This window comes from Accipiter gentilis, chromosome 8, assembly GCF_929443795.1.
Source record: "Accipiter gentilis chromosome 8, bAccGen1.1, whole genome shotgun sequence".
Lineage (NCBI taxonomy): Eukaryota > Metazoa > Chordata > Aves > Accipitriformes > Accipitridae > Astur > Astur gentilis.
This window is the reverse complement of record NC_064887.1, coordinates 25565494-25589415: the sequence shown is the minus strand read 5'-3', so window position 1 is coordinate 25589415 and position 23922 is coordinate 25565494. Positions and strand designations below refer to the sequence as shown.

The 23922-nt window shown below is 38.7% G+C and overlaps 1 protein-coding gene across 5 annotated transcripts in view; it reads left to right on the top strand.

The window, feature by feature from the left end:
• Positions 1–572: 572 nt before the first annotated feature.
• The window catches only part of GPSM2 (G protein signaling modulator 2), a 30551-nt gene continuing 7201 nt past the window's right edge, over positions 573–23922 (top strand). Inside the window, exons 1-8 of one of the 5 annotated variants that reach the window (XM_049807130.1) lie at positions 573–652; positions 12238–12551; positions 18875–19096; positions 20165–20300; positions 20789–20931; positions 21480–21603; positions 21858–21973; positions 23017–23172. In XM_049807130.1, the coding sequence (XP_049663087.1) occupies positions 12490–12551; positions 18875–19096; positions 20165–20300; positions 20789–20931; positions 21480–21603; positions 21858–21973; positions 23017–23172 (959 nt within the window). In that variant the 5' untranslated portion in view covers positions 573–652; positions 12238–12489. Of the gene's footprint in view, positions 653–6681; positions 6843–12237; positions 12552–14100; positions 14383–16409; positions 17227–18874; positions 19097–20164; positions 20301–20788; positions 20932–21479; positions 21604–21857; positions 21974–23016; positions 23173–23922 lie in introns of those variants that run through there. The other 4 variants (XM_049807134.1, XM_049807129.1, XM_049807132.1 and 1 more) reach the window with 4 other exon arrangements.

Here is a 23922-nt window from a genome sequence, read left to right as displayed (position 1 = left end):
ACGGGCGGCTCGGCGGCGCTCCCCGGGGCTTCCCCCTTACCTGCCCTCGCTCCCCGCAGGAAGAGGCGGCCGCGGCGCCCCCCGTTTCCTGGCAGGGCCAGCCTCGCGGCGGGGCTCCGCCGCTCCCTTCTGGGGGGCAGCGGAGCCGCGACGCAGGGCCCCAGCCGCCGCCCCTCCGCCGGCCACTGCCCTCGGGGGGGCCGGCTGGAGTTACGCTCCTGCCGGCACAGGAGCGAGCGCCGTTCCGTGCAGCCGCCGGCGCGGTCTCGCGGGGCCCGCCCGGCCGCCAGGTGCGCGGCGCTCTCCGCTTACACGCGGCTAAGGGCGGCTCCCTTCCCGGCGCGGGGCTGGGGGCGCGGCCGAGGCGCAGGTGCTGCGGCGGCTGCGCTGCTCCGCCTTCCCCGCCCCGCCCCCATCTGTGCTCGCCCCTCCCTCCCTCCTTTGCCCATTGGTCGGTATGAATGATGCGGCCTTCCGGCGGCGGGGCGGAGCCCGGGGAGGGCGGCCCCGGCGGGGCGGCCGCGCGGGGATTGGTGGGTTCGAAGAGCGGCTGCGCGTGGGCGGGCGCCGCCCCCCGCTCCCCGCTGCCCGCCGCGGTGATCGCTCTGGGAGCTGCTCCGGCGCCGGGCGCGCGCTGGCCCCCTCAGCCCAGGTGAGGCGGGCGGCCCCGGCCGGGACGGGGCGCCGGGAGGCGCGGTCGCTCGCCGCCCGCTGCGAAGCCGGCGGCGGCTCCGGCGGGCGGGAGGCGGGGGGGTCGAGGCGCGGGCGCGGCGGTGAGCGCTGGATGCCAGGAACGGGGAGGGGGGGCGGTTTCGCGGCGGGCAGCCGCCGTGCCGGCCGGGGCCCGCCGCCGCCGCCGCCGCCGCCGCCGCCTGTCAGCACCTGCTCCCGCGCCGCGGTCGGGCGGCTCCGGCGGCAGCGCCGGCTCCGCCGGTCCCGGCTTCACAAGGCTGCAGCGGCCTTTATCGCAAGAGCCGCTTCTGGGCGGCCTGGCGTGTCGGCGAATAAACTTCCCGCATAGCCAGGTTTGGAAAGCTGCTGTTGGTATCTCAAGTCCGGTATTTGGACTTTAAATGGCATTTGTCCTGGCGGTCGTTGGCCTCACTTCTTTGGAAACAAACGCGAGACGTACCTACCCGGGCAGCCTTTACTGGTGGTGTATCCTTCAGAGATCACCCTTGTTTCTCTCAAGTGCGTTAGCAGCAAAAAGGCATTACATCACGTATCTTTAATCAGTTGTGTTGCGCTTCATGAGGTGGGTAAGGGTGATAATTAGTAAGTAAAATTTTAAGGGGGCGGAATGAAACACGGTAACAGGAACCAAAGGACCTGCAAACATACTGTGAAGAGTGAAGTATGTAGGGAACAGGCTCTAAACTCTTAAAGAATTTGAGTTAGATGTTATGTTGTGGCATATGTAAACTCGTATTATGCCTGGCCTTATTTATCTGCTAGACTGTCGCCTTAGGTAGTCTAGTTCCTCCCCTTCTTTTGCTTATTCAGCTTTTGAACGGAGGAGCATAGTTCATCAGGAACTTTTCTTTATCCCTTTCTTGACCTGATTGCTAAGACACAAATTGTACTCTGCCTTGAAGCTGTAGCCTTTCTTCTACTTCAGAAGCTTTTTCAGCCTAATGTGCTGCTCCTGTTAGATTCTTGCCAGCTGGCTGCAGGGTGCTTGCATTCTGGGTTGCCATGGAGAGCTGTGCAATCATCTCAGGATATAGAAGAACACGCTGAGTCTTGTACCTCAAAAAGATCAGTTAAAAGATTCTAGTCTTTCTTTGAATTTTGTCTGAACACTTTCTACCTTTTGTTTAGGTCATAATTTTATTAGAAATGAAAATGTCAGCAGAAATGCTCGCAGTGCAGTCCCAAGTACTTTGCTTATGTATTTTTGTTGTGTGTTTGAACTAATTTGTAGGCCTCTACCAGTGTTGCTTCTTCCTGGTTCCGTTAATGGTTACCTAGACTTCTGAACTGTGATTATGCATCCCTTTTTGGCGGGAAGGACTTTATACTTTCAGTTGCTTTTGTATACTGCTGAGACAAAACTTACCTGAAACTTATGACAGCTTTATTGGACTAGAAGAAATGTATGTGGGTCTTGCCTGTTGCTTCATTTAAAATGCGGTTATTTAAATGCTCTTGTAACTCTTTCAGGCAACTTAAAACTACTTAGTATTGTACAGTCTTGCTACTCTTGCTGGACAATTACTTCAGAATTTGATGATTAGGTTAAAGTAATTTTTGAAAAGGTGTTGACAGGCATTTTACCATTTTGTTCTTGTGCTTTCATTGTCACTTGGCTTAAATTGTTATTTTTTCTTTTATTTTGTTTTTTTTTCTGAGGTGTTTATAGACAATAATTCTATTTCCTCTTAGACTGTCTTTTGGTAGTCAGCAAACCAGTCTCTTCTAGTATTATTGTTGAGTAAAAGCACTGCAAAAAAGATAGAAAACTTGCTTCTTTTGGCATGTTGCAGAGGAGAACACCACAATTTTGAAAATGAGTCTTACCTCTCACACCTTGTCAGGGTGGGAATTTATTCTTATTTTGCTAGAACTGTTTCTAATGTCAGTTCTAAGCCTTTTCTTGTCAACAAATCACAGTAGACCAAGTTTCTAAACCAGCGTTCTTCAGGTCCCCATGCGCAATACCATTTGGAGAGCAGTTTGGCTCCTCATTAGTTAGGAAGGAAAAGTTTTATGAAGAAATGGGTATTTTTTTCTAAAAATAGGTGCTATCTGTAGTTTTAACTATTGAATGCGTGGGGAGCTTTTGTTTTACCCAGTTTATCTGGATTCTTCAGTTTTGCTTAAAACAGGATCATTTTTAGTTTCTCCTGGTTTGCCACTTCCTAAAATTTAACAGCAAAGATGTTTTTACTTTTCTCTTCTTGTCGTTCAGGTTTTTTTGTAGCAGTTGTGTGGTCAGTTTCACTTTCCACAACTTAGTCATTCCTGCCCAGATCTGGTAACTATGGTCTTGGTTTTAGTAGTCTTTAAGGTTAACATCTTAATGAAATTGTTTATATTTAGGAAGTACTGACCTTTCCACTTTCTGAAACATTAACCTGTTATTGCTATTACTATTCCTGTGAATGAAAGAATAGAGGGATACAAGTTAAAGAAAAAAACCTCTTTTATTTAGGAACTTAATAGCAAGTCAGCTATACAAATGATCAAATTGGAAAAAAAAAAAACAACAAAACACTATTTTGTGGAAGACCACAACATTAGGAATGTAAAATACAGGAAAAATAGAAGAGGAAAAACTGGTAAGAGATGTTCTGAAACTTATGTTGTATTGAACAGATGGTTAATGTCAAGCTGCCTCTTGGGACTCAAATTTGGCAGTGTTTGAAGAATAAGGTTCTTGTTCATATAAAACTTTTGTGTATTATAAGCCTTTTACTAATACAAAGGAAAAACTTCCTGCAGCTGAGTTACAGGGAAAATAAACCATACATAATCTACCAAGAATCTTCTCTAAAACTTTTTTATTTTTTCACTATTTATATTTACAACATTTTTTTTTACCATCATTGTGCTGGTATACTGTTAGGAATTTTGTTCCTTGTATGCAACACTTTGGAGCCTATACTTTACCTAGCGATTCGTTGGTTTGTTAGAGGACAGGGTATGCTATTGTGACAATTGTATTTGTGTAATAATGTGTATATATAGTGGATAACTCTGTGGGCAATGGGGGCAAAATGGAGCCTAGTTCAGTATTTATGACACAGACTTAAAAAAAAAAAAAAGCAATGACTAGCTTCTGAATAACATTTGTACCTGCATCCCAAATGTTGGAATAAATATGCAAAGAAGTTTGACTTGGCACTTCAACAAATACTTTTTTTTTTTTCCTTAAAATTATATAAGTGATGTGCCATAAATAAACAATACCTGTGTCTATAGGAAGCAAACAATTGGAAAAAAAAGTGTTGTTCTCACTATAGTATGTGTTCATCCTGCACTTTTACAGCTTTTACACATTGTAGCTGTATGTTTTTCAGCTGTAGACTCATAATAGAGAAGACAATTAATACTTGCTCTTAAAACTTGGGAACTGAGGGGCACAGGTGATGCACCAAGCAATGCTGCTGGCATTAAATGATGATGGATCATTTTGGTTGTGTAATAAAGGTTCCATGAGAGCTACATCTGCTGCTTGCTGGAGTGGTAATGACTATGCTGAATGCCTGCTAAATCTCTGAGTGAGCATCACTGTGTGAAATAGGAAATTTGAAATAGCAGCTATATCGCTTCACTTAAATTGCTATTGTGTTTTACTACAAAGGATTTTTTTAACATTTAAAAACTTGGTTTGATTTATGGAACCTTAATTTTCCCCTTTCTCTGAAAGATGCTTGTGCAATCTGTCTGTCTGCTTTCTTTCACTTATCAGCATCTCTTTTTAAGAGATGTTATAGGCCAAGAAGGAGCTGAGCCAAGTGGAACATTTTATTGGAGAGGTTTGTGATCAACTTGCTCTGTCAGCTTAAGTGCAAATAGTCAACATTTTTTGCTGAACTTCTGCCATCTGGTGTTCTTTCACTTTGTATAACATGCTCCATTTCCCAAACTGAGTTGGCCTCTCCCAGCCAACTTTGCCAGATGCCTTAAATAGTTCTGTTTAGAAACCTATACAATACCTTTACTATGCCTAATAGGCCACCTTCGCATTTACTAAAGCTAATAGAGTTGGCCTGGAATTATGACAGTACTCTGAATGTACTGGCAATGAGGATATATGGATTTTGTCACTTACATATTGCATCATTCTCCTAAGTTTCTGGCATCTTGTTTCCGCTCTTAATTATTCCATTTTAAGGAATCTACCTTTCAATCTGATTGCTGGGTGAAAATAGGGTGTTTAGTGTGAGTAAAGATACCAGATTCTGGCCAGAAATTTGAATGCTCCTTAACTGAAAGTTTTAAATTTTATTTAGCTTTTGGTGTGATACGTTTCTCTTGTTTGGTGTGATATGTTTCTCTTGTTGCATAGTATACGTGCAGGTTTTTATCTGCTGCTTGGGTGTTTTCTATAATAGAAAAAGATGCAAAGGAAAATAACCATTAAGAATGGTTCTTTCTGACTCAGAGAAGGAAGATGCTTCTGGATTCAGTTATCATGGTGGTTTGGAATAGTTTTTTTATGATCTGGCAGAAATAACTTGTGTCATTAAGACTGCTTGTGTTTTAAGGTTGGTAATTGTGGGTAATATTGAAAATAATGCTAGGCAATGCTTACTTGTTAAAGGAGGTGTTTGCACAAGCCTTTAACAACAGAAGGGGAAAATGAACAAAAAGGATATACAGAGTTTAAAAGGCTCGCCATATTGCAGACCTTTAGCATTACTTAAAGCCCCAAACGCTCTGTTAAACTAGGTACTCCACAAAGTTAAAAACCTCCTCCTCCTGATCTATAGAAGAAGTGGAAAGTATATACACGTAATGCTAGAGGGCATGTAGAAATGCTCCTAGACTTCTGTTTGCCTTTAACGGAATGTTGTGTAAGCCAGGGCATCTAGTCTGCTACACCAAAGAGAGATGTGAGTGGAGGGAGAATCAAGAGGAATTAGCCTATGTGAAAGGGCACAGAAGAAACAAACCTTCTCTTATCTGTATTTAGAACCCACCATGCAGCAGGGCCCATTGGGTTTAGGTAACCAAAGAAATAAAGGAAACCACAAACAAACAACTTTTTTAGAAATAGGATGATAAATTAAATATATTCGCTGTTACCATGCCTGTCATAACGGAGGACCATATTAGCAATTAGGTAATGAATGTTGGACTCTGCGCTGGAGCTGTGTTCCTCTAGTGTTGAATTCAAGTTCATGCTTTCATTTTCAGCTGTGGATGTGGTAAGATCCTCACTTCATGGTGAGCAAAATTTGTCTCAGAAGTGCTTGCCACCTGTTAGTGGTTTTTTGTTGTTTTTTTTTTCTTTTTCTTAAATTATCTCAAGATTTAGAAGGATCTCATTGTTAGGAACTTTTTAAAGCTTATTTAAAAATATAGAATGTCATAAACTAGTATGACTTATAAATCCATATTTAATCTTGTAAAGTAGTTGTGGGGTTTTATGCAATATTTTCATTACTTTGTTTCATACGGTTATTAATACTTTAATTAAAATTCTTTCACAGTCCTACTTCAGACCACTTTGGGCTGTGCTGGCCATACTTGTGCTCCTTTGTCACTAGGGGGTTCCTCCTCCTGCAGTCATATTGATGACTAAATTAAATTGTTGAGTAAAGTAAAATACTTTGACAAAAAGCCTTTTTTTTTCATTTGGGTAAATACAGTGCTGGAAACAAACTGAAGAGAGAAGTAAAGAATAGAATCAGTTGGATCACGCAGGAGTTTGTGATAGATAATGATAGTATTTGTGTAATTTTTCATTTAGTAATTATTTTAATTTTTTGAAGGGGGCTGTTATGAGTGTCATAGCTCCTATTATTAATATTTTTCTACTCTTTCATAACCTTTGTGCTTCTGTTGACTATCTAGAAAGACTGCTGGTCATACTGAAGTAATTAAGTCTTGGGCATTAACTGGCTAAGAAGGGAGATGAAATAATTCCATAGATAATGAGGCAAGTTTCCATACCTCACTATAGTAATTCAGTTCTTTTGATTCATAAAAAGTAGTTAGCTATGCATTGATCAGTTCTGGTAATAAAATACCTGTCTAGCCTTATGCTGTCAGTTACAATTTTTTGATTCTCTTTCCAGCAAGGAGCTGATAGTTTCACATATGAGAGACAGCTCTGTCCACAGTTTGGGGAAAGGAGAGGACATTTCATGTTCCTTTTTCATTAGTATCCTGTAAGTAAAATTCTAGGGTTCTGGAGCAGTGGGTTGGTAGGATTTGTATTTTGTTGAAAGAACATCACGTGTGGCCCAAAGCCCAAGCTGATACCCACCCATTTTAGGATTGTCTGCAATATTCAGTAATGTGCCTTAATTTCATACAGACCCATATTTTTAAGTCATCATGGTAAATATAATTGAGGTGGAGGAGGAAGCATCTGAATCAAGAACACTAGATAGTGGTTTTAATTTATTTGCAGCTTGTCTGGTGAGTCAGATAGCATAGGATGTGTTAGGCTGGGTCTTTCCGATGCTCCATAGTGATTACAAGCTCTGCAGAATCTTCTTTATCAGACTCACACATAGGAGGAGTGTCAAAGGTAGTTATTTGTGAACCTCAGCTTTCCTGTTCTGTCCTTTAGATGCAACCTGTTATTGTTTGGTGTGACCTGCACTTGGATTGTATGCTGGAAAAGCTTGTATGCTGCTTGTATTGTTTGCTGCTAAGCCAGTCCTGTAATAGAAGCCCCATGGCTCATTCCAGGTGTATCTGCTCCATATATAAATCCATGAGGAGAAAAAGGCAGTATTTCAGAGCAGGTATTGTTCCACGTCATCACTGACCCTGAATAAAACCTCAAATTCACTTCATCAGCGAAGGTTGTTTCTGTGTGCTGTCAGCTACTCAGCTGTTGAAATTCTGTCAAAAGTGGTGCAGAGAGGAGTTTAAAATCGAGCTTCCAAGAGTAACCGCACTGGTCTTAGTACAGTGCTTCTTGTGTCTGCATGATCCACACTCATGACTAGTCACTTGTATTGTACTGGGCTCGTGGTTTGGAAAAAATAGCTTTTTCCCAACATGGCACACAGTTATTTTAAGGTTCATTCACAGGGGAATGTGTATTGCTACAGAAATGGTAATGATGATGCTGTTTACTATGTAAATACAATATTAAACTTGATCTAGAATTTTAAGGGGTGTGGTGGCTTATTTGAGGCTTATTTGTTAATTCAGGTGAATTTTAAAAATATCCTTGGACAGCATTGAAGACTAAACGTATGGTTTGTCTAGTTCCGAGTATTCCTTGTTGTACTTTTTGTGTTTATATGCTGTTTTATATTTTGAAAGTCTGGACCCAAGCTAATCTCTGTATTTCAGTAATAAAAATTGTCAGTATATTTTTGTTGTGTAGTCTGTCTCTTTCTCCATAGGGTATGCAAAGCTCTGTTCTGTTTTTAGATAATACAGTTCAAGCTTCTTTTCTTTTTTTTTTTTTTTTCCACCCATGCTATAGCCTCTTCCTGAAGGGAAATTCAAACTTAGTTCGCCATTGGGCAATTTGCCTTAATCTTGAAACAACAAATCTCCATAGCTAGTTTTTTGAAGGAAATACAATTTATGCGATTGGTCTACCTTTATCTGTACTTCAGTAGCTTTTGAATCTCTCAGTCACTTGGCAGATGCTCCTTTCCTATAGCTTTGTGAAAAATAGCAGATGGTTAGAGAAAGCATTACTTGATGGTCTTCTTTAGGGAAAGGCGGAAAGAATTGAACTGTTAGATACTCTGTTTCAGCCCCCAAGTGACCAGTCAGCATATGTCAGCCATGTAACTGTAGATAAGCAAAGCAAAATACTTTTGATCATTTGACAAACTCCAAAAAGGAGGGTATGGGTTGAGGGAAAGAGCCAGTGAAGCTCCAGAAATGTATCGTTCTAAGGAGATGTAGGGAAAAAAAATCTCCCTCTCCAACTATATTGTGATTATTGATTCTATATACTGCTAGTAAACAGCAGTATTCGTCTTTCTGTTGGTTGCTGATTCTTCTTCTTTTGTGTGGAAATATGGTATTCTATCAAAAGTTAAAATGCAAGGATCTATTGTAGAGGTTCAGTGTAACTAAGAACTGCAAACTGATTAAAGTGATTGTCTACCATTTTGGTAAAATTCATGGTATGTAATCACAGCTTTTCTGAAATGGAAAATGCCTTAAAACATGACACGCTTGTCTGGAAGTTGTAATAACTAGGACAATTAGCTTGCATAACAGGCTTTTGAGAAAAAAAAAAGACAGCTGTTGTTTTATTGATGTCAGGGACTTGAAATATACTGATGAGGATTGAAGATGGGGGAGTCTTGGTTTCTTCCATAATTTTTCTTGAGAGCCAGTCAGCCTCATTCAAGTCTTAGCATATATATCACTGATTCAGTTCAGTGATGTTAATGGAAGGTTGAGATGTACTTTCTTTGGATATTGGCCATTAGGCCTTGGTTCCCTTTTTTGCACTTTTTGCACTTTTTGATTAAGTGCAAGTGTGGTGAGGTTTAACTTCTTAAAGCATTGTGTGGGATTCCTTTCAGTATGTAATGTTAGTATTTTACCATGATTTTTTGTTTGTTTCATTGTAAAATTTATAGAAATTAACTTAATAGATTTTATGCAGCTTCAGAGAATCAAGTTAAAAGTAGTTTAATAGAATTTAGTAAGGAATTCAGTCTTAAAACCTCATGCCATGCAAACCCCAGGCTTCTGTATCTATATAGCTTTTATATAAATCTGGGATTTAATAGAAAAGAATGAAGAGTGACTTTTTGACAGCGGTAAGTGCATTTTTAGATAAAGCATTGAATTGAGACAAAGTTAGCTTTTTACTGATGGTTTAATTGAAGATCCTTTAGCTGTTTATAGACAGGGTGGATAGCCCTAACTATGGCTCACCATTTTCTCCTAATACAGAGCTGATAAAGTGTGTGTTTTGTCTATTGTGGGGTATAAACTGGCTGCTGCATTTGATTGCCTAACCTCTGCCTTGCTTTATTGATTTTGGGGAGTGTTGGTTTTGGTATCATACTACTGTGTAATTAGTAACACCAGTTTAATTTTCCACTTCTGAAGGAGGCCCAATCTTTTTCTGTATCATTTTTTCTACTACTTTGAAATTACAAAAAAGCTGAGACTTCCTGATTTGATAGCTGGAATAGTAAAATTGTGTGTTTTAAGGCTGTGTATGCAACTTCAATTTTCTATTTATGCTTTCCTGAAAGGCAGCTCTTTAACATGAATATGGATTTTGCATTGTTTAGAGGTGTAGAGTGAATAAATTTAAAGCAGCTGCTTTGCATTAATAAATTTTTTTCCTAGTAAGCACTAAATGCTTTTTTTCATGCTACATGAAGTTTTAATTAAAAATGTAAGATTAGGAGATAGCCCGTTTCACTGTTAGATACGCCGATAAGAGTAGAACTTCTGATTTCTGTTAATTCATTAGACTTTTCTGCTGAAGTACTTGTGTCCTCTCAGTCCATTTCATGTTGATCACCAGCTCAGGAAAGGCTTGGTTACACAGAGATATTCTGAATAGTTAAGGTGCATCAAGTGAAAGAGTAAGGCTTAGTTTGCTATAACGTAATCCTCCCAAGGCCAGTTTACACCTGAGAGATACTGTCTGTGGAAGAGTTCATTGATTTCCACCTTCTGAATTTTGAATTCACCACTCTAATTAAAACGCTTTAAGTTTGCTCACTGATTACAATGTTGGCACGGCTGAAGGCCTAACTTGACATCCTAATGAGTTATGGGTGAAGGAAGCAAGGTATGAAGACCAGACCCAGTAATTTTTGTTGGCTTTCTGATCATGATGTGTTGGCCAACTGGGGTGTGTCTGTATCACCCTCCCAAGAGCAGGAATGTGCCATGTGGCCAGTAAGGAGGGAAGAATGCAGGAGTAGTGGTTCCAGCTGGTGGGAGATGGTGGCATCAATCAGAGGATGAGGTTGAGTATGAGGACAGAAGTGTAGCCCAGTAAAATGAAGTTATAAACAGCTGATGTGAAACATACTGCTAAAAATAACTGATATTTAAATAAATGCAGTCATTCAGATGTACTTTAAAATGTAACTTTTTAAAATTAAACTTGGCTTTTTATTTTTGAAAAAGCCTCTTAAACCAAATTATTCAGTTAATTACAATATATACACAAACAAATTACCACAGTCGTTATTTCATGATCCATGGCAGTTGCCAAAGCACACATTTTATAGTTTGTGGCATGTAGCAATTTGCATGAGTGTATCCATCTATGGAAGAGAACTTTCAGTGCCCTTGCATTTGCTGAGCAGCAGGAAGGCTCAAGGATGATTTGGGTAGCTTACAGCTATCTGCTTGTACGAGTTATCTGATCTGAGGTTCGGACAAACTTCTAGAGAGTAAATACCTGTAACACAGTCTTCCCAGTATGTGCGTTGCAATGGTATGGTGAACTGTATGTGTCACACTTTGTAATTGCAAAAATATACCCACACCCACTTGTTGATGCCAAATAATTTTAATGATGAGCATGGAAGGGCAAAATAGTTGTTTAACTGGAAGAATGTGGATGGTCTGTTTGAGGGGTGCTGTCACGGTGGAGTATGATGGGAAGCATGAATCTTCACACCTGGTACTTGATAAAACTAATGAGAGGAAAAGGCACGGCCTACATTGACAATTAAAAATAGAGGGTTGCGTTTTCTTCTGGTGACAGCTTTAAATCTGAGCTCTGTTCTTGTCTTTCAACATCTCTGCAGTCTGTTGGTGAAATATGCATATGTGAATTACACAACTATATGTTTACTTGTAAAGGAAGGTAATATTAGTACTGAGCAATAAATATGGCAACTCCTCTACTAAAAATATGCTTAAAAGTGGGTAAACTTTTGAATACAGAGTTTCTTTTCTGCTAATTTTTTCCGTGCCAGCCTAAACATGTTTCATGTTGAAGTGCTGGCTGCTGCACTCCCTTTGAAGTAGGGTTTGGAGCTCGTATGACAGTGCTGCAGCATTGTGGAATGTGAAGCCAGTGTAAAATAAAACAAAACCCAAACTCCCATACCTCCCCCCTTTTCTTTTGAAAGCAGGGAGGGGAAAGGAGAATGGACTTTAAACCTCTGCTGGCTTCTGTGCTTACAATGTTCTGGGTGGGATGATCTCCACAACGGATGACCTCCAGGTGGGATTGGGCCAGCCAGTTCTGGCTACTGTGGGACTTCAGCTAACTATCAGGGTTTCAGCAGTACTGTTTGTGTAAAGCAGTTTGTGAGCTTGTTTCATATTATGCCTTTTATTCAGTAGCTTTCATCCTTTAAGCTTTTTGTTTGGAACTTCATGAGGCCAAAGAATACTAACAAGGTAAATTACTCAAAGCTTCCAACAGAAAAGAGTGTTGGTTTTTGTTAAACCTTCTTTGCTTTCTGACTTGCCTACAGGAATTGCCATATGTATGTAGTAGGCTTTGGCTCTGGCTTTTAAGTTCTTCATTGACGCTTCCTGTTTGGTAGGAGTAGTGTTATGCTTTTACATCAGCTGCAAATGGTTATGAGTTATTAACTGACTATGAGACTTCAAGCCAAGCATTTTGTGTTCCCTTTGCAGAAATGCAGCTGAATGGAGCTTAAAGGGCCACAGATGAAAGAACTTGAACATGTTTCTGAAGGTTTAAGATGTGTCTGACAGTGACCTCCTTACCTTAGTAATAAAGAAGAGTTTTTCAACAGGAGCTTAGGATATCTTTACTCCAACTTATTAATATACTAACTGGAATGGTGTTCTGACAACAACTCTCCATAGTAAAGTACTTACCCTACTACAGAACAGTATTATTTTCTCTACTGATAATGCAACTCAATGGAGGAAAGTAATGTTTTGATAAGCATGCGTGAAGATCGTTCCTTTCATGTGCGATACAGGTAAGACTGTATTCATTTTAGTGTGGATGAATAAATGCTCTTAATAATAGAAAACTAAACAAGTTGCAACAAATAGTTTGGTATCTGTTATTAGTGTTATTGAAACTGAAAGCTAAAATCGCTTTTTTCTTTTCTCAATTTTTGAAATATGAAAATTCACTTTTGCTATATAGTAGATTGTATTAGTATAATTACATGATTGTATAGTATTGGAACTGTGTGCCATTGCAGAATAGTACACGATTGTCTGTATTTCTTTGTATTTCTGATAGAATGATACGAGGTATGATCCCTGCATGGTTAATACCTGCTCTCTCTCTTCTTTTAACTTTTGGGCTGCATATGGAAATTGAGTTTTGTCTGCTAAAGTTCTCTGTACTTGTCCACTGTTGCTTCTATGATTGATGAATGCATAGGTGTGCTGTCACCTAGAGCACCGTTTTCCTTGCTTAAAATAAAGAGATTTGATAGATAAACTGCTTTGATACCGTGAAGTAAAAAAGTACTGTTATTGCAAGTCAAGAGGATATGTGATTTCACTTCGGAGAGCTTTTATAATTTTTCTTCTGGAATCCCCTTTACAGACATGGGACAACATGTTAGTGTTGCAGACTCGCTCTGAAGAACCGGAACAACAGAAGGATTATGTAGTGCATGTATTTGGATGGCTGGTGTTTGGAAGTGTGAATCTTGCAGCTCACTCAATAGGAAGGGACGATGGAATGATTGTTTTAAAAACAGATCAAAAGGGTGATTCTTCCTGTGTGTTCCCCCACACCCTCTCCCCTAGTCATCCTTGCTTTGGAGGCTTTTTCCATGCTAGCTAACAGGAATAAAGCACTACCCCTATTTGTAAGACAGCACATGCTATGGCTTAAAATTAATTCTGAAAATGTTCTGACAGTGTTAGATTGCTGTTAGATTGGTCTTCCCTTTCATGGAAGTACAGTATTAGTTCTGTTTAGCAGTGCAGTCAGCAGGAGGAACTTTTTCATGGACAGTAAGGAGAAAATTAGCAAATAAACTGTAATTTACTCTCTGCTCTCTTTAATTTGCTAAAATCTTTATATGGTGTCTTTGACAGCAGGAATCTCTAAGTGTGTGAGCATGTTTCTTCTGTGCTGTTTCCTGAATGTGTCTAACTCCCAGCAGTCCTCTAACATGTTTACCCATGCTGTTACTGATGCTCTTAGTCCTCCCCAGGCAACTATAGAAGATCCTTGCTCACTCTAATAACAGCAGGAGCTGTTCAGGGTGCCATTATAGAAGTAAATGGATGAAGAAAGTGGCACAGCCAATTGTCTCGTTTAAATTGACAAGCCAAAAATAACTTCAAAAAAATTGGCAAGCACAGTCAGGGTAAAATGTCTTAATACTTTGTGCTGTATTTCAGTACAGGCTTGAATGATACTGATTAACAATAAAAATATTAATGGCCTTATTAAATCTTTCTGTAAGAACTGTAATCTGATGAACATTTAAAAAAACATCAAGGCATAATACTTTTTTTTAAAATATTAAACTTTTCTGAAACTTAGAGAAACTGCAAATTAATTCAGTCTATTGAACTGGAATTTTATGATAATTTAATAGCTATAATATGGAAAGATTTTATTTGGTTGTAGTTTAAGATCTGATGCAGGAAAGAATAGGTCATAAATTACTGGGGGGGTGTGGTGTTATTTATCAGGTTTAAAAATTTCTTATCTACAGGTATTGTCTGAGGCTCATTTGGCTCTGCTTTTTCCTTTCTTCTGGTACTCCAATAGAACTGACTTTAAAAAGAAGCTAGTGGCCCACTCCTAAGGAAAGGCTTTACTCTTAAGGAAAGGTCTGTTTCTTACTGTGCAAGCTGTTTCTTTCTCCCCACTGTACTTGGCCAGTATCACTTTAGCAGCTATAAAAATACTTACACTGGTGGAAGGAAACTATTTTTTATTCTTATGTTGTTTAGTGACTGAAAATAAAATGCCGAAGTTAATAAATGGGAGTAATAAGTGATCTATAGAGTAAATATTTGCAGAACTCACTTGTCTTGGCCTGCTAAATACCAAAATCTTGTAACTGCTTTTATCTTGACTGGAACAAAAGAACCCCAAATTCAGGTGTGTGGTTCCTTCCTGTGTATGTGTGTGTTGTTTTGTTTCTAAGTTTGTGATCAAACTTAGTTTGACTAAACATAGTGTTGCAGTGGAGGTGTAGTTGTTTGGAGTGGTCAGTGTGGTGTGCTTCTGCAGTATGTATAGAAACCAAGAATAAGGGCAGGAGTCAGCAATAGTATGGCATCTTTATTATAGGAAGCTGTGGCATTAGTAATTTTATGCATCTGAATTAGAGATATAATAGGGGTTTTTTTGTGTCTAGGTTTGGTGTTGTGGATTGACATGTTTCATGGCAAATTACATGGCAGCTCCATTCCGCCTCAATAGCAAAAAGTCCCCCTGGTGGGAATTGAATGGAGTAAAGCTAAATTAATTGTGTTTAGAGATTTTAGTAATCGATGAGTCTTCTTGTCTTCTTCTATTGTCTTATTTCTCACCAGGTTTTTTTTATTGTAAGATGAGAACAGCTGAAGGAAGGGAGACTCCAAAAAGGGCGAAAAAACCAAGGAGGCTAGGGTGGAGGTATATGCATAGGGTTTATGTTCTTACAAGTATCAAGGTTCAAAACAGAATGTGAAGAAGGTCAGAGAAGAACAAGGCGGGGGGAGGGGGGGGGGGGAGGGGGGGGGGGGAGGAGGGTGGGGAAAAAAAGGAAAAGGGAGCCAGACCAGATGAAAAGCATAGAGGGACAGATAAGGATGAGGTAGTTTTACAAATGAGAAATTATTCAGGAGATGGCAACCTTTTAGAGAACAGGTCCAGGCAACTATAAACAGAATAACAAAATGAAGCCCTGTATGAGTATTTCCACAGTAATATCTGGAACATTATCCTGTTTAGCAGGAACAGAATTTCATTATAAGTACACAGATGAATGGGCCTTGTTCTCTTCTCATCTCTGCAGATTCAATGTGTCTTTTGTTTAGGCATTGGGTGTTGACTAAATAAGTAATTCAGTTCAGCTCTGGGAACAGAGCAAGTAATTTCATATTCTCCTTGTAACTATTTAATGACTTCCTAAAACATTGATAACCTAGCTGTGTCTAGTCTGCTGACATCCTATTTAACCATTAGTAGTGACAGTTAAAACAGCCTCTGAGAACATTCCCAAGAGATGATGGCTTTTTGACTGGAGAATACCTATGTAAATTTTTTTATTTTTTTTAAAAAAGTTGTGTTAATTTTCATAACAGTCCTTTAAATAATGGAGGGAAAAAACCCAAACCAAACCCACACCTCTTCTGAGTCCAGTTTTGGTACTTGATGGATAAGCCTAGAAAACTTGTAAAATAACTGAATGATTTCATAGCTTTTATATAACGTGAATAAAATATTAACATTGGGTACAGCAACTGTGGAAATAAATATTTCATTTTCTGTGTTCTTTTTTTATATAACTTATTTTGTCTTTGAAATTGTGGAAGTTCAGTAAGAAAGGATCCCAATGGAATTACAGCTTTAATTTGCTGCACAAATTCTAGCAACCTGTTAACACAACTTTTCTAGAGTTGCTCTCAAGAGTAGTATTCAATTCTGGTTTCTTTTTTACTCAAACAATTAGTAATTCCCATTCCCACTCACTTCCTGTAATTCTGGTTGAATTGAAACACTCTAATACCTGATTTTCATCAGCCTGGGTATAAGCCTTAGCTTCATAGCTAGTTATGTTCTGTATGAGAAAACCCCAAATCTTTCATTTTTATAAGTTAAGTCTGAGTTGCAAAGGCAAAAGATTATATTTCAAGTTTCTTGATGAAATGGTAACGCTGCCTTGGCATTTGGCAGTCTTTGGTGTAGTGTGAAATTAATTGAATGCAGTATATCAGGAAAATTACTGGTCCATAGCATTCCCTGATACTGTCTTTGTATCTTTTTAAGCTGTGCCTTTTCTTCATTGATTAGGTGGCTGACGCATCACAGTTGCAAATCAAAACTTTTTTTTTTTTAAATGGGATAAATTCACTTACAGAACTGGAGTCTAGTACAGCATTTTGACTATTATGTCGTATACCCATTTTGCTGAAAGCTCTACCCTTTTTAGCTGTTCAGGCTAAAATTCTAAAGAAATGAATGTGATTGTGTCATGGTCTAAATTTTCACACTAAGGAGCACCATATTTTCTAGCCGTCACTTTAATTGGACATGTCAGTTAACATGAGGTGCCCGGAGAGAACCTCCTTGGATAGGATTAAGATTACCCAATGAAGTGTTTTAAGTCTTAAACCTTCAGTTGCTGATGGTGTAATCATTTCTGCCTGTACTTAAGTGTACTTAATCATTTCTGCCTTTTTCTGTCTTACATTCAACACATGCACAATGTAACAAAAACCAGGTAGTGTGTTCTAGCAAATAGGAATGCTTTAACTTCTCTGAGAAGAATTTCCAAACCTAAAAATACTGCATGTGTTATGGATATCCAACGTGAGAAGTTGGGCCTGGGAACTTCATGCCTGAGTTATTGTTTGCTCTCTGCATCTTTACCAACTACCAAGCATACAGTACTTTTGATTGCAAAAGTTAAATATGTCTGTCATCTCATTGTGCTTAAGTTGTGGAATGTCGAAGACCAGCAGGTATGGTACTATTTTGTGTTGGTAGCTTATTTTACTTATGATCCAAATTCTTCTAGTTCTCTCAAAAGTCAGTGGATTTTTTTAAAAATATTTCCTTCTTGCTCAGACTTGAATAGAATGTTGTATAACCTATTTTTCCCTATTTTAGAAAAATAAAGAAATGTAAACATTTCAGGTATGTTAAATACTTCATCACTGTGTCTTGCCGAAACAGCTGTCTTCTGGTGTTGCCATTAGAGTAACTTTTGGAACAGTAAACATTTGATTGTTGCTATTACTGATCTGTGCATATAAAGGGAAATGCTTTTAGGAATAGAATTCTAAATGGTTTATTCTTACAACTGGGTGAATGATGACATAACAAGGATATCTTTAATTGCATAGTGTTCTGTTTTGGAGTGCAAGCCCTTATACTTTCTGTGTAATCCTTCTTGAAGAAAAATTCAAAACAGTATACAAATCTACGAAGTTGATGTCTACTTTCTGACAATATTAACACAGTTTTTAAACACAGAATGTCTCTCATTGAGTTTTCTTTCTGAAAAATCTTTTAAAAGTAGAATGATGGTGGTTTTGTGAGCTTCTTAAAATGCATGTATCTTGAAAAAGCTGGAGAACTATACTGCTTGAAGATCAAGACCCTGAAGTCTTCCTTCTCATCCTCCTCTCCCCCACCTCCCTTGCATCTCAGAACTGGAAAGTAGGAAAAGTTTGTATGTAATTGTTAACACTTACTGAAATGTTACCTTTTGTACACATGAATTCACAGTAGCAAAAATACATATGAATGTTTTTTGGCAGCTGCAGTTCTCTAACACCTTCTTTGTTCATCGTTAAAAATGTAATCTGCAAATTCTGCTATAAATTCGTTCATGAGTATCATCTTTACTGCTTGCAGTATTTTGTACCTGTATAATTACACAATTACTTGCTCATGATGATCAAAAATATTCCAGTGATGTCTGGAACAATGGCAGTTAAGTAACTCGAATTGACATATATTTGGTTGTTAATTCAACCTAGATCTTTTTTCTTTACACTTTGAGAATTTTCATAGCAGTGCCACTATAGGAAATGGTGAAGTGGCAAGGAGTTTTGAATTGCATAGGAAACAACTTTGGGAAAAATAGTCATCATCTTTGATATACAGGAATATTTCAATTTTAATAATTTTTTTTTTTTCCACAAGACATTTTTCAGGTAACTATGGTATCAATCTAAAAATAAAAGTGCTTATGTTTGTCAAAATCAGTATTTTCCAAGAATAGCTTGGTTTTTTAGGTCACTTTTCTGAAATTATCTAGATGGTGAAAATTCTGCATTTTTGAATCATACAGGTGCTATATATCGACAGAGCAGTGTTTCAATTTCCTCCCTGAGACTTAGAAAGAAAGAAGGAAAAAAAAAAGTTGAAGCTATTTGTTCTAAAGTTATGTTTGCTTATCACTGTTGAAGTTGCAATTTCCATTTCAGCATTGGTTTCTGTGATACTATAGTACCAAGCTCATTGTTTGTCCTGTGTTACTGACTGCCTACCTGTCCTACACTAACAGAGATCCTCTGAGTAAAATAACCTCTTCAGAACTCGGGTTATTGGGTAAAGTACTACATTTAGAGTGACCATTTTCTTTTTACTTAAATTGTGCAGGATGGAGGCTTCCTGCCTAGAGCTGGCTTTGGAAGGTGAGCGCCTGTGTAAAGCAGGAGATTGCCGAGCTGGTGTATCTTTCTTTGAAGCAGCTGTTCAGGTTGGAACTGAAGATTTAAAAACACTCAGTGCTATTTACAGCCAGTTAGGCAATGCCTATTTCTACTTGCATGAATACACAAAGGCCTTGGAATACCACCACCACGATTTAACTCTTGCAAGGTAATCTTGTGTCTTTCTTTAACCATGTTCTCCATTTCATCCTGTTCTTGTAGAGATGAGCAGTTGACTGTTCATTTTCCTACCAAACCCTGCTATTAATACCAGATAACGAGTGAATGTGGTGGTGGCAGAGGGCCAGGGGGTCTGGCAGGTAACTTGACTGCCCTTTAACCTGGGAGCTAATACTTGGTCTAGCACCGTAATCCTGGTACTGACTGAGGCCTCACCAGGTTTGTGCATAATTAAGCGGCTTCTTCAAATCCACCCTTTCTTTATCCTTTCCTGTTTCTGAAACTCAGCCTTCCTGGTTCCTCAGGATGTTAAGCTGGCTGTCTTGGTTACTAGACAGAACTCATTCATGTTTCTCTGTGTAAAACTTGTAATATAATATTGTGAAATCTAAAACCCCCATTTATGCATCTGACTTTTAATGATTTGGTATAGATCCAATAAAAGACAAAGGCACCTAATGTACTTAACCTCAGTTTCGGCACAAATCTGTTCTTCCCCTTGCCTTAACCTGCTCAAGTGCTATAACCTTGTGGCAACTCTGTTTTGTTGTGTTATTCCCCAAGTATCACAGTCTGAGTGGTTCGGCGGCAGTCTTTTGCCTTAGTCTCATTTAGAATCTAGAAATGTAGTATTACCTCTGAGTTTTCTGTAAGACCGGTATGTCTTGTAAATGATACAAGATTGTGATAGTCAAGTAAGCTGCAGAAACAGTTAAACCTCTCTTTCTAATGCTGGGATTGGCTTTCTACATAATCATTAAGAATTTTCTCTTTATTCTCTTCCTAAAACCAGTGCATTTTTTTTTAATGTTAAGTAGGTGATCAATACCATGAATACTAGCAGCTGCACAAACAGCACCAACAAAATTAAACATCTGTAACCACAGATTGAACAATGTTTATGTGAGTGCATTTTAGGTATGCAATGAACTGAATACATACATATTTACATGGCTGTAATATCTTTTCATAAATTCTTCTGTCTACCATACATTGATCATCCGCTTGGTTTCAAATTATACGCTGTTTACTGGGTACTTTATTTCTGCAATTTTAGGACAATCGGAGATCTACTGGGAGAAGCTAAAGCTAGTGGGAATCTAGGCAACACCTTAAAGGTACTTGGGAATTTTGAAGAAGCTATTGTTTGTTGTCAAAGACATCTGGATATTTCCAGAGAGCTTAACGATAAGGTAAGAATTGCTTAGGGATCTGGAAGTAAACTAATACACATTACTGAACCCTGTTGTATAGGTAATGAGTGTGCCACCTTTCAAAGGGAAGTAAATACTGAATATTCAATTATTTCTTCTAGACAGTAAGAATCTGTTAGTTGTAAAGTAGTTGTTTGCACTTGGAAGACTACAGATCCAGATTAAATATTACCATGTTTTGTGTTTGTTTGTTTTGTTTTTTTAAATTTAATTTTCAGTGATAATTGGCCTCAAGAATTATTATGTATCTTGCACCTTAAAAGGAAGTAGTATGCAAAACAATTTGATTGAGGGATGTGACTGGGTGGGAGTAAGGTACGTGATAAGAACATGTTCAGAACAGGCAGAGCATGTGTTGACAACTAGTTAACAAACTTTTTTTCCCATCTGTGGATTGTACTAATGGTTGTTGTGACACAAGACTTTGAAGCATAAAATTTTAATGCCTTATTTTACTTTTGGTTTAGGTTGGAGAAGCAAGAGCACTGTATAATCTGGGAAACGTGTATCACTCGAAAGGGAAAAATGTAGCTAGTGCTGGGACTCATGATCCAGGGGAACTTCCAGATGATGTGAAAAATGCTTTACAAAAAGCTGCAAATTATTATGAGTAAGTAGTAGCTTTAAATGTTGGGGATTGAGAGTAGATATGGTTATCTAGTTTGTTAGAATACTGGGAGATTTGTGGTGTCATGAACTAACCTGTGGCACTCTTCTATTCAGAACAGTGGTACCTCTGAATTTTTTCCCTTTTAAACTGGAGAGTGCACTATTTTTTTGTTATGTTCTCATTTTTAGTGCACCTCTTATTACCTGTTAAGTCCTTCCCTTACATTACAATCCAGTAGTACTCTTCAAACCAGACCCAGACAATAGGACCTCAGTAGACTTGTATATAATGTAGCTCTGGAACTAGAAGCGAGCACACCAGTTTGAGTAAGAATGCAGTTAAGTTCAGTATCTCACAGGAAGTGTTTCCTACTCAGTGGAAGATTTATGGTTGCATAAAGGACATTAAAATAGGCCAAAGTAGCATACCTCTACCTTTTCCTTCATATAAATGGAAAGATGTATTTTTTAAATTATTACTTAAACGACTGTGAGAAAAAGAACTCTTAAAAGTCACTATTCTTCCCCTTCTCACTTCCCCCAAAACAGGGAAAACCTGACAATAGTAACAGAGCTGGATGATAGAGCAGCACAGGGACGTGCCTTTGGAAATCTGGGAAACACACACTATCTTCTGGGCAACTTCAGGAGTGCAGTTTTAGCCCATGAACAGGTACAACATATGCTAGTAAGGAAATTCTGTTCTTAAGTACATCTATTGTGTTGGATCCTGTTGCAAGCTTTTCAATGCAAGTTTTAAATCTTAATGGCGCAGCTTCAAGTTTGGCTGTTCTTTTCAAACATTGTTGACCTAAAGAACAGATACAGACACACAGTGGAAAAACTACGAGTATGCATTTCTGTATGCAAATGTATGTTACGAAGTACAAAATTGAGTAAATAATGCAATTATTTCACATTTTTAAGCGTCTCCTAATTGCAAAAGAATTTGGCGATAGATCAGCGGAAAGAAGAGCATACAGCAACCTTGGAAATGCCTACATATTCCTGGGTGAATTTGAAACCGCTTCTGATTACTACAAGTTAGTTGACTGTTTAGAAATATAATTTATGCCTCTTCTTGTACAGTTTACTTCTGTTGTGCTTGGTACTTTAGGTCACTGTAGAATAGTTCTCTCTCCAACATATACTTAGAAAAGAGCTGCATTTGTTTAGCAAAAATAACATTTTTCCCTAGTTGTTTAACTATTCTGGTTCTTTTAAGGGAGGGGCAGCATTAATCTTTATTTTTTTAACTTTTTTTGTTACTTTAAATAGATTCTTCACAGTGCTGTAGACATCTTTCTGTTGATAGGTATTTAGTCCCCTTTATTCTAGAACCAAGCATTACTGTCTTAGCTCTTAGCAAGTTCCAGAATGATCTGAATAACTTTAATAGATCTGAGATGGGTAGCTGTCTTGGGTATGCTCCCTAGCTAAGTGGTGCATGTCAACATGATTTTACATATTTAGTCTGTATTTTCAGTCAACACTTTCTTCTTGATCTCTGCACCACTAAGCAGTCGCTGCTGTAACTTGGGAAAATAGAAGCTCGGCAAAGATACAGTGTGGGTGTTATTAGCATCTTATGTGGATTTCAGAGCTTACCCGTTCTTTTTGAAAAGGGAAAAAAAGCCTCCGTACCGAGCAGATTCCTCGTAGCTCTCAAATTCTTCTTACCCAGCAGGGGTAGGCTGGCTTGGTGGTTATAGTTCTGTCTTGCTCATGTTGATGGAGAATATACAGTATTTATTGGAATGCTGGTACTAAACTGTTTCAAGGGCATACTGTCAGGAAACCTGCTATAAATTATTGATGAAGCAATAAATTAAAATTAGAAGATGCTGTTTGAGGGATCAGTCTGCTCTCTAATACAGTAAATGGAAACAGGTTGCAGTGGAGGGCAGTGGAAGACAGACACTTAAAATCTTGTAAGAGTTTACAAGATAGTAATTTATTAGCAGTTAATTTGCCAGCCTGGTGTCCTCATTTGTTTAATTTGTATAACTGATTTTTAGTTGTGCAAGTATACTTTTAAAAACTTTTCCTTACAGTGATTTTTGAGGTGACTAACCCCTTCTTTCAGGAGGACGTTACAGCTGGCTCGACAGCTTAAAGACAGAGCTGTGGAAGCACAGGCCTGCTACAGCCTTGGGAACACATACACTTTGCTTCAAGACTACGAAAAAGCAATTGATTATCATTTGAAACACCTTGTGATTGCTCAGGAATTAAATGATAAGTAAGCCCTAAGAGATTGTTTAATGTATGTATGACACTTAAACCAAATCCTGTTGCCTCTAACTGCTGTCGTTGTTCTGCATATGACAGCTGAATTAATGTGAATTCCCTACAATGCTGGGCTCTGGTTTTCATACAGGGGAAAAAAATTACTCGTGGAAGTATTGCAGCTGATGAGTCCGAGATGAAAGAGGAACTGGTGAATTACTCTCTCTACATCTTCTTCTGTCTGCAGCATCTTTGTAAATTAAGGAAAAGTAGATCTCTCTTTTTCATGACCTCATTATAATAATTTTGCATACCTTCACGAGAGTATGTCTCCTACTTTTCCACAGATTAAGATGGGAAGGGATGGGGAAAGAGGAGTAATGCAATAGCTAGTAATGCTTATTTTATAATCATGGTTTCTAAGGCCTCTTTTAGAACATTGGGTACAACTACAATTTTTTACAGCTTTTAAGTGTACTTCTAACTCAATAAGCAGAATATATGAAGAATAAGGCATGTGATCTGATGAAAAGCAAAGTAGGTTATAAAATGTTCCATGCTTGCAAAACTGAGTGACTTATGTTTGCTGTAAGCTTAAATATTAAAATTTTGATTAATTTGCTTGTGCTTATGGTTATGCTCAGATGACACTCCTTTAAATGCAATACTTGACGTGCTGGTGTTGGAATGATTTCTGACGATAGCCTTCACTTTTCTCGGCACAGCAATCTTACTGTGGCACTATTATGAAAACCTGACCCCT